This window comes from Salvelinus fontinalis, chromosome 5 (assembly GCF_029448725.1).
Source record: "Salvelinus fontinalis isolate EN_2023a chromosome 5, ASM2944872v1, whole genome shotgun sequence".
NCBI classification, from domain to species: domain Eukaryota; kingdom Metazoa; phylum Chordata; class Actinopteri; order Salmoniformes; family Salmonidae; genus Salvelinus; species Salvelinus fontinalis.
The window spans coordinates 61,158,281-61,168,900 of record NC_074669.1 but is presented as its reverse complement, the minus strand read 5'-3'; the positions used below and the strand labels follow the sequence as shown (position 1 = coordinate 61,168,900).

At 41.4% G+C, this 10,620-nt stretch overlaps 1 protein-coding gene across 2 annotated transcripts; it reads right to left on the bottom strand.

Moving 5' to 3' along the window:
- Positions 1 to 1,752: 1,752 nt before the first annotated feature.
- LOC129855980 (ubiquitin carboxyl-terminal hydrolase 37-like) lies at positions 1,753 to 8,882 on the bottom strand. Of its 2 annotated transcripts, XM_055924114.1 has the most exons (10): positions 8,523 to 8,882; positions 6,734 to 7,086; positions 5,943 to 6,284; positions 5,526 to 5,657; positions 4,766 to 4,898; positions 4,521 to 4,657; positions 4,269 to 4,368; positions 4,062 to 4,141; positions 3,599 to 3,849; positions 1,753 to 3,154 (listed from the first exon to the last, which is right to left on the bottom strand). In XM_055924114.1, exons 3-10 carry the CDS (start codon positions 6,218 to 6,220, stop codon positions 3,069 to 3,071), a joined length of 1,197 nt encoding a protein of 398 aa, XP_055780089.1. In that variant the 5' UTR covers positions 6,221 to 6,284; positions 6,734 to 7,086; positions 8,523 to 8,882; the 3' UTR covers positions 1,753 to 3,068. The 2 variants fall into 2 exon arrangements, with proteins under 2 accessions (XP_055780089.1, XP_055780088.1); XM_055924113.1 differs by having other exon boundaries at positions 3,066 to 3,849.
- Positions 8,883 to 10,620: the final 1,738 nt, after the last annotated feature.

The following is a 10,620-nucleotide window of genomic DNA, read 5'->3' as shown; positions in this document are numbered from 1 at the left end:
TCAGATACGTAAAGATTGGACTCCTCTGGAGTCATGGAATGACTTGTCATGTGACAGCAAACTCAACTGGATTTGTGAGAAAGTGCTTTAGCATCACCATGACAACACCCTGTAACACATACAGTAGCCCGCAGTACACACACCTTCCTCTTTCATTCTCTCTCTTTCTGTCTCTCTCTCTCTATCACACTCTCTCTCCGTCTCAACCCCCCCTCCCCCCACCACACACACACACGCACGCACGCACGCACGCACGCACACACACACCGTCTCACCTAATCATCCCCAGTTTACTATTGGCTCATTCATCCCCCTCCTGCCCCCTGTAACTATTCCCCAGGTTGTTGCTGTAAATGAGAACGTGTTCTTAGTCAACTTGCCTGGTAAAATATGGCAAAAACATTTTTAAACACATGCACGCAAACGCACCTATTGTTGTATTTGTTTGTATTATCATATTAATAAAAGTTCTACTTATTTCCGGTTTGTTGCTTCCTGTGTACCAGTAGTTATGTTTCACACGTCATCAGAGTCAACATGAAGTTAGTACATTTGTGACCAGTTTCCGGAAACTAGGCATATGTCGCGGGTCACTACTTCACAGGAGAGCCGTTTCAACGTAAAATTAAAAAGAACATCTAAATTAGTTTTCTGTGGACAGAAATGCCTTCTTGAACATGTGACCTTTCATGTGCCTTAATAACAAACTTGTATGTCACCTGTAAGTACGAATACAATTGTTAAATTACGAGCCTTGTTGGTTTAGCAACAGAAAAAGCCAGTAACCTTCCCGCTAGCCATGATTGGCGAAGTTAAAGTATAGGCTGGACATGAGTTTGGATTGGTCTGCCATATAGCATGATTCGAGCTGGTCAGTATGTCTAGGTAATCCTGACTAACGCGGCTTTTTAAAACATGTTTCATGTAGTGAAACTGCATAAGTATTGCTTTTTGTAGGACAGAGTTTTGAAATCAGTGGAATTCGAGTATGATAGTGTCATGACGTTGCCCTCTTTGGGTACAGCAAGCCCACCCCCCTCTCCCTGTCTCCTACACTCAGGCTGCTGCGACCTCAGGTCGTAAATTCCTGGAGGAGATTATCTCCTCATGGCCACAGTATAGAGACAGAGTGAATTTTCATAGAAGAGAACAAAGGAATTTCTTCCACCTCACAGAACTTTTGGTCTGTTTGTTACAATTTTGTGAAACTCATGGGAGACAATACGGCCACATGACCATAACGCTGTTTATATAATAGCCTCAGATATGAGGTTTACATCTAATTGTTGTATAAGATGAATGAGTGAAGATGATACTGTTTGTAAAATTGTGTAATGTGATTTTGGACTGTTTAATGAAGGAAACTCCAATTCCCTTTTGAGTTTAACTAAATCAGAGGACCGCCCATGAGCCCAGTTCGGACCTGGCGTCATGAGACAGTCTTTTTCTGCTCTCCCGAATAAAACCCCCACTTTGAGAATTTCTCAACAGACCATGTTGCTCTCAATTACGAGAGGACAAAGGTTGCAGACCTGCTTACCTCGATAACAAGAGGGCCAAGGTTTGAGTAGAAGGGCTCTCCAGTTGTACTACCAAAATATACATGTTCTCAAAAGTGAGTTTACAAGTTTATCAACTTTCAAAGCAGAATTACTTTTCTATTGTTCCTCAAATGCAGTGTAGTGTACGATATACCATTTTGTAAGTCTGCTAAATGACTCAAATGGAAATGTACAAGAAATTCATGGTAAATAATGTATTGTGTAACTTTGGAGTCACTTTTATTGTAAATAAGAATAGAATACCATGATTAAAGATAAACATGAATGAATTGTGAATAATGATGAGTGAGAAAGTTACAGAGGTATAAATATCATACCCCCCCCCAAAATGCTAACCTCCCCTGTTATTGGTAATAATGAGAGGTTATCATGTCTTGGGGGTATGATATAAAATGCTAACCTCCCCTGTTATTGGTAATGGTGAGAGGTTAGCATGTCTTGGGGGTATGATATAAAATGCTAACCTCCCCTGTTATTGGTAATAATGAGAGGTTAGCATGTCTTGGGTGTATGATATAAAATGCTAACCTCCCCTGTTATTGGTAATAATGAGAGGTTAGCATGTCTTGGGGGTATGATATAAAATGCTAACCTCCCCTGTTATTGGTAATGGTGAGAGGTTAGCATGTCTTGGGGGTATGATCCTCTGTAACTTTCTCACTCAACATTATTTACCATTCATTACCCTTAAATAAAAGGTGACTTTCTGTACAGTCACCCCATATGAAACATTTGATCTCCAATCCAAAATGCTGGCGTATAGAGCCAAATGAAAAGTTGTAGCTTCACTGTCCAAATAAATACGTGTATGTGAGATAAGAAAAGACAGTATGTCACGTCACAGAGAAATCAGAGATAAACAAATACACGTTGCATATAATTAGGCATGTCTCTCCATTCTTTTGAATTAAATTGCGTAAACTCTAAACATATTGCAATGCTTGTTGGGATGGCACTTCACTCTGAAGCCTGCAGCCTTGCTCGCTTGACCGAAGTGGCTATTGGAGGGTCTAATTATCCCCAACACCAGGGTTCCACAAGTTTGTCCCAAGGGTGATTTTATTTGGACCTCCATGTTTCTGACCAAATAAAATGTCAAAGTTAAAAGACTGTAAAAACACCAGCAAATCAGCTCCAAGTGATTTTCATTTTTGGAAATCTGTTTCAAAGTATTCCCACGCACAATAAAGAGAGATATGTGACTGTGACAAATGTAAGCAAGGTTTGAAATTAGTCAAATATTGTATCCGTTTGGGCTTCTTACAGTCATTTTGCGGTCTACAAATTATTTGTAATTTTGTTCCATACCCCTGCCCATCTGGCTAAGAAAAAAAATGGACCCGAGTAAGAATCTAGTTGATGATCCCTGGCCTTTAAGATACTTGTGTATACGGCAGAGGCACACGTGAACGAGTAAATTGAGAGCCGAGGAGAAGGGAGTGATTTGGAATTCAGCTGATGTCATATGTATTGTGCATCTGCATGTGTGTGTTTTATGGTATTTACTTACCGGAGTTTGCGGAGCCTCCCAAATGAGAGACTACGCCAGTCAGCTGGTAGTAACCATTCACTGACTGCACTGGCTGCTGCTTCTGTAAGAAAACACATGTGATCGTAGGATTCTCATTTCCTCTACAGTCCACCACAGTCTACAGTCTACTACAGTACTAGTCTACCACAGGAGGTCTACTACATCGTGTACTCCTCATAACTATCTCAGTGTTCTGTCATAACTTATTTTTCACTGGTTTCACTCTCTATCTCTCTCTCTCTTCTCACCACTGAGGCTGTCAGCAGCACTTTTCCTGGTTCCTGGTCATTTGAATCTGAGGGGTCAAATATACATATCAAGAGCTGAGAAAACGTGGTCACTTGTCTGAAATGCTCTGGACTAAAACAGCTCCCATACATCACTAAAGACGTCCGAGAAACATTTTAAATTGCAGCTTCCAGCTTCTCTGTCAGCAGGACCGTTTTGGGAGTGGGTGGTTTGTGTGGTGTTGGAGCAAGAAGAGTGTTATGGTGCCATGACCTACCTGAACAGCAGAGGGCGCTGTATTTGTTCTCTCCAGGTGGGCTGGAGACTAGGCTGGTGAGGGTCTGGGGGATGGACCCCTGGATGCTGGGGGCCTGGTTGGTGAGGGCCTGTGGGCTGGCACTGTGCAGGAGTGGCACCATGTCCCCACAGAGGGTTGAGAGCCTCAGCTCCGAAGGAAACAAAAGAGGAGCCTCCAGCTTCTCCAACCCCCCAGGTCCTCCAAACCTCTTCAGATGCAGAACCAGCACACTGCCCAGAGACAGAGAGGAAGAGAGATGAACAGACAGACAATGAATCCAGTCAACAAAACAACAGATGAGTGAAATGTGTTCGGTGGTGCTCATCCCTAAGTCCTACAACCTGCTCAGGAAGGTAACTACTCCTAAAGGCTCAGGACACAATGACCACTCATTTCATGAAACATTGCTAGTCCTATGAGAGGTTATAAAGGGATAACTCACAGAGGCAGTGTGTGGAACTGCTCCACCTTTAAGGCGTGGAGGCCTTTACAACCCTCACATGTGAATTCAACCTTTTCACCCTGGTTAGAAACAAAAGCATTATAAAATGAATGACACCACTACAATAACAAGAGCGTATTCTGAGGCAGTGGGCAGCTTGCCCTGGGTGTTAGTCTCTACATGCAGGGCTGAGCCCTAAGTGCTGACTTTGAAAGTGAGTGCTAGGCTGCTCAGCAAGGTGCGCTCAGGGCTGAATTCCAATGAGAGGTGGTTGTAGTCCTCTCTGGTGGACGACTCGCGCCCACAGCTTCAGAAGCAGCACAAAGAGAAGGAAAATGCATCAAGTCTGTTTCTGTTTCAGGTCTCTACAATGTTTCTGTTATGCCATGTGTTTTGTAATATTATTTGTAGAAAGATCATGTTCTCAGTAGATACATTACAACCAATGGGATCTTTTACCTGGTACATGTGCGCACCGAAACAAGCTGGAACTCCAGCTGAGAAACAGGGCAGGAATAGTTCACCCCGAGTGTCTTCAGTATCATGCCCTCCTCCTTCAGCTGGCACAGCATGTTCACTAGTAACTCGTGTGCGTCCTATGATGAGGAAGAGAGAGAAACACACCAAGATAAAAGCAAATGATGAAGAGAAAATGAACCCTTGCAAAAAGAGCGCTCGTACACAAGAGAGTAGTCCTCAGTTACCTGTTGTGTGTCCCCCAGATACTTCAAATCGTATCCCGACAAGGAGTACTTGACCTTCCACATGAGGTCTGCTTTTGAGGCCTGGTTTGCCACACTGTCAGGTAGACTCAAACGGTGCACATCAGAAAGACACCTGTAGGGGAGACAGAGAGCAAATGAGCAGCTGACTGGATGGTGTCAACCTACTGGCTTACGCCTGAAGAGGCAGATGAGTATATACAAATATGTTTTATCTAGCGGCACCCCATCATTAGAAATTATTCATTCGATTCAATTAAATTTCACCTTTGAGGATGGACAATGAAGCCAAACAACAAAAATGTGTTGTTTATTCTCCTAAGATATTTGGTTTGGATACTGCTCTCAATTCCAGAGCATTTTAAAAAACAACCAAATTTCCCACGGTAAGGTGGAATGTTCAGTCAATGAGCATTATGGGTCATGTAGTCATTCTACACTTTCCAAATTGGCCTACAAATGCCTACATCATAATCATTGTGTCATTGTTGTTCCTCTTGGTTATGAAGATTCCCGAAAACAAACAAGAACTGAAAACAAAAAATACAAAAAAAAAATACAATACACAGCAAAATATGAAGTGGTTAAGTTTAGGAAAAGGGTTAGGATTAGTGAAAATGCTCTCCTAACCTGCTACGACAATCACTTTCTATAGAAGTGGCGTGAAAAGTGTCCCTTCTTTAATTTATGACCACAAATAATGGGTGTGTGGTGTGAGTGTCTGCTTTTGAGCCTTCCTTACCTGAGCAGGTTGGAGAAGGGGGAGGAGCTCCAGAGTTGTTCCTGGTGCAGGATTTCCTTTGAGAAGGACGGCAGGACCAGGAGGCACTGCAGGGTGGCGTTAAGGAAGCAAGTGTTGCCAATGTTAGGCAACCTGTGAAGAAGAAGCAGCCATCAGTACACACATAGAGATGAATCATAAACCTTCATATCTCTATAAAGTGGTGATAATGGCAGCCATCTTGGTCAGAGATAAATGATATTTAACACAAAGAAGTGGATGTCCTTTAAACCAAGGTTGACATAATTCATGGGTTTAAAAATATCTAATAAAACAAACATGCTCGATAGTTAGCCCTATCCCCATAGTATATCAGACACTGATCTCTAAACAACAAATAATTTATATTCAATGTATTTGCAGTGTGTTGTGGTTTACCCAAGAAGTTCCATGTTGACCAGTGCCCCCCGTTCTCCTCTGGCCCCCTGGGTCTCTTCTGGCCCTCTGGTGACTGAGCTGGCCCTGGGAAGAGTCATGCTGCTGGTGGCTGAACTGGCCCTGGGAAGAGTCATGCTTCTGGTGGCTGAACTGGACCTGGAAAGAGTCATGCTTCTGGTGGCTGAGCTGGTCCTGGGAAGAGTCATGCTTCTGGTGGCTGAGCTGGTCCTGGGAAGAGTCATGCTTCTGGTGGCTGAACTGGCCCTGGGAAGAGTCATGCTTCTGGTGGCTGAGACTGGCCTCTGGGGTCTTGGACTAGAGTGTTCCTGAAGAGACAGAGGTCTGGAGGAAGGAGAGAAACAGGTCTCAAGCCTCCAACACAGAGATAGTATCACTCTCCACAGTCTCTCTATTAAATACTATACTGTACTATAAACACAGTCTGAGTAGTTATGTATGTACTGCTGTCCATATAAATGCAGTGTACCAAGTAGACCAGGGCAATAGGTTAGTACTCTCTTTATCCACTAGATGTGGATAGAAGAGCCTAAAACTACAGTTTGAGGAAAATAACTTTCTGGGACTGTGTTTATCAAGTGTCTCAGAGTAGGAGTCTGATCTAGGATCAGTTTTGCCTTTTAGATCATAATAAATCAGATTATTACGGACAGAGAGGACCTGATCCTAGATTAGCACTCATACTCTGATAAACACTGGCCCTGGTCTTGTAGCACTAAACCCAACTCTCCAAAGAGACTCTAGGATGGCACTGTACTTTATGTTTGAATTACCTGACTGTTGTGCCGTCATGGCTGGTGTCTCCATGACAGTCCAGAGGGTTGGTAGGAGAGGGAGAACTAGGATGGGACACCACTGGAGAGGATTTCACTGGGGAAGGGTGTTTGGCAGGTGACCGGGGTACAGAGGGCTGTTTAGCAGGAGAGCAAGGCTGAGAGGAACATTTAACAGGAGAGGGAGGTGGATGGAGGGAGGAGAGTTGGTCAGAGGGTGAGGGGTCAGAGGTGGCGAAGCCATTCTGTTCAGAACGGTCAGATGGAATTGGAGAGGGGGATGAAGTGCCACTCTCCTTCTTCTTTCTTCTCTTCTGCTCCACATCAACTGAATTTGCTTTCTGACGTTTTTTCTGTTGACAAGAAGATGTGATAGTGCTAAATCCTTTTTTCCTTGATCCCCAGCCAATGGAAGAGGGGGGTCATCAGAATAGGAAGAGGTAGGCCTAAATTAGAGGAACTTAGCTATCTATCCTAAACCTCAAATAACACAGTATAGACAGGTTACATTGAGTGACATTTGCAAAAGCCAAACTTCATGTACATTTCATGTACACTTTTTATGTTTTTGTCAATCAGAATGTACTTTAACTTGTACTCTTCCCACTAGGTCTATATAAAAAATACTACTCTAGAATATAAGTAGTTGTAAATCAATTAAATGACCTGATTTCATACCTTTTTGCACCAGCAGAAACAAGCCATGTCGATAACCGATGAAGACTGATACATTTCCTCATTAACCCATTGTTCAAATTGGCTTTAAGACCATTGTGATGTCATCGGTCATGTATGACGCCACCATCTGGCAACCCAATCTATAATATTTTAAAATCTATTGTTCAATGAACAAATAGGTTTTATTGAAGAGCAAAGTTATGCAGTATACATACAATATTGTAGATAATATGTTCCATAGTTTTCTTGTTTATTTTTTTTACATTCATTTTTTGTGTGTTGTTTCAGAGAATGTACGACCACAATAAAGGCATTTTAAGTGCCTTCATCTTCCTTGTTTTTTGACAGCTTCCATGTTGTTTGTGGATTGGTCATCGGTTTATTTAAATGCTCAATGCTTTTTCTATCCACCAGCAGATGGACAAAGGGTTGGTTAAAAGAATGTGAACAGGTGATAGAGATTTAGCCTAAACCTCAAACAACAATCCAGATTGGTTAGGGACAGTTTTCCATATTCAATCTTGCCCTGAGGGCAGCTCTGCCTCAAGGACATAATGAATGTGATTGGTTCAATTAAAGGTCAATGGTCAGTGGGCAGAGCTTACAGTGCGAGTTAAATACACTTACTAGGTGATAGGTTGGTGGTGAATGGAAGCCATAACACAAGGTTCCTGGCTTGAATTTTGTTTTCTATCCTCACTCCAACCCCGAAACAATTCTTCTTACCTAAACTTAACCCAACCCTAGCTAGAGTCCCAGATCTGTTTAGTGCCATCTTACCAACTCCTACAGTGGTTCTTCCTTAAAAACCTCTCTGGGATAGCGGGACGGTAGCGTCCCACCTAGCCAATAGCCAGGGAAAATGTAGAGCGCCGAATTCAAAAAAAATATTTAAAATCTAACTTTCATTAAATCACACATATAAGATACCAAATTAAAGCTACACTCGTTGTGAATCCAGCCAACATGTCAGATTTCAAAAAGGCTTTTCGGCGAAAGCATACGATGCTATTATATGATGATAGCACAATGTCAACGAAGAGAGTGTAGCATATTTCAACCATGCCGGCGCTACTCAAAACGCAGATATAAAATATAAAACGTGCATTACCTTTGACGAGATTCTTTTGTTGGCACTCCAATATGTCCCATAAACATCACAAATGGTCCTTTTGTTCGATTAATTCCGTCCATATATATACAAATTGTCCATTTATTTGTCGCCTTTGATCCAGAAAAAAACAGCTTCCAATTTGCCAAAGTCACTACAAAATATCTCAAAAATTACCTCTAAACTTTGCCAAAACATTTCAAAGTACTTTTGTAATACAACTTAAGGTATTTGTAAACGTTAATAATCAATCAAATTGAAGACGGGTCTATCTGTTTTCAATACAGGAGATCAACAAACAAACGCTAGATTTTTTAGTCTTGAGCAACTCTCAAACAGTACACATGACGTTACTCTACTTCCTGATGGCCTTCTTCCTCATTTCACAAATTAATAACCTCAACCTATTTCCTAAGACTGGTGACATCCAGTGGAAGCAGTAGGACCTGAGATCACAGTGATTAGAAATCTGGCTTTCCAATGAAACCTCATTGAACAGACAGTAACTTAATTTTTATTTTTTTTTATGGTTATTCCTCTGGGTTTTGCCTGCTACATAAGTTCTGTTATACTTACAAATATGATTCAGTTTTTAATATGCATATCTTATATTCTGGCGATGAATAGAAGGAAGTTGAAATTGGGCACGCTATTTTTCCCAAAGTGAAAACTCTGCCCCCTATCCTAGAGAAGAAAGAAAAGTTGCATCATACTGCAGCACAACTTGCAGGCTGCCGCAGAATTCTATGACACGTTATTTAAGTGTCAGACATTGTTGTCATTAACGCTAGTTAGAGCTAGTTTGACCACCAAAGGGCGTCTTTGAGAAGCGTTTGACCGTTTTTAATATTAAACTAATGGTTGGATAACAAATCGGCTCTCGGAACTCATTATCACGCGTTACTGTGTGTGTTTTGATCCACTCACTCGCTCGCTCACTCACTCACTCACTCACTCACTCACTCACTCACTCACTCACTCACTCACTCACTCACTCACTCACTGTCTTGACCTCTGAATGCTCGGCTATGGAAAGCCAACTGACATTTACTCCTAAGGTGTTTACCCGTTGCACCCTCTATATCCACTCTTTATATTTACAGTAGTAATGGACAGCTGGAGGCATTTTGTTTTTCACAAGCTAGCAGGCTGTGAATTCTGCCAACAAGCCGACCTAACTAAGAAATACATTGCATTGGTTGCCATGGTGAATAATCCAATAATAATTGGTTGGACACATGAAAGGAAACATCAAAGAGTTTACCGGAATCTCTAAATGAAAATACTTGCAGATCAATGCAGATCAACAAATTACAGTAGTAGATCTAATTACATTTAGAGGATTCTAAATTAATATCTAATGGGCTTTTATACAATTATGATGCAGGGCTAATATTAAATTAATATATTTGTAGGGGTTGGGCAAATCTGGTTTTAGAGTACTTAAGCATTGAATACATTGCAAGTTTGCCCATTTTTGCCTTTAGGCTGCACTTTACAATAGGACTCATCTCTGACTGACTGCAACATCTACAGTGGTACAATATAAATATATTTTTGAATTACTTTTTAAAAATGTATATGTTTATTAACTTCTACTTGGTCACAATCCCGGATCCGGGAGCACCCCCATCAGTAAAAAAGCTGACTAGCATAGCCTAGCATAGCGTCACAAGTAAATACTAGCATCTAAATATCATAAAATCACAAGTCGTAGTCTTGCTTGTCTCAGAGCAGCACAAAATGGTGCTGAAATAGTTGACCATACGCAGGTCGGCTTTTGCTTCAAGTCCCATTGTAACAATTGGATGGCTTCGGAAGTTTCAGTAAGCAACAGTTTGTTGCCTTCATTAACCTACTTTATTGTTAAAATAACTCCAGCACAGAGAAGAGAAAGGAGCCTTAAATAATTAAACATTAAAGTGATATAATTCACAAATCCATTTGACTGTATTTAATATTGGCCATCAACCAAAAACACACCGTGTTAGAACATGTTATTGAAATCCATACTTTTTTTTACTACTTCAAAATGCATATGTTTATTAGGCTACTGTGCAGTCTGACAATGAACATAGCCTACAGTACATAGTAAACA

Coding starts and splice junctions, on each gene's coding strand:
- LOC129855980 (XM_055924113.1), bottom strand. CDS start 6,220: ATGACTCTTCCCAGGGCCAGTTCAGCCACCAGAAGCATGACTCTTCCC. Junction 5,658..5,942: donor GTCAACATGGAACTTCTTGG/GTAAACCACAAC, acceptor TCTTCTTCACAG/GTTGCCTAACATTGGCAACA. Junction 4,369..4,520: donor TCGGTGCGCACATGTACCAG/GTAAAAGATCCC, acceptor CTGCTTCTGAAG/CTGTGGGCGCGAGTCGTCCA.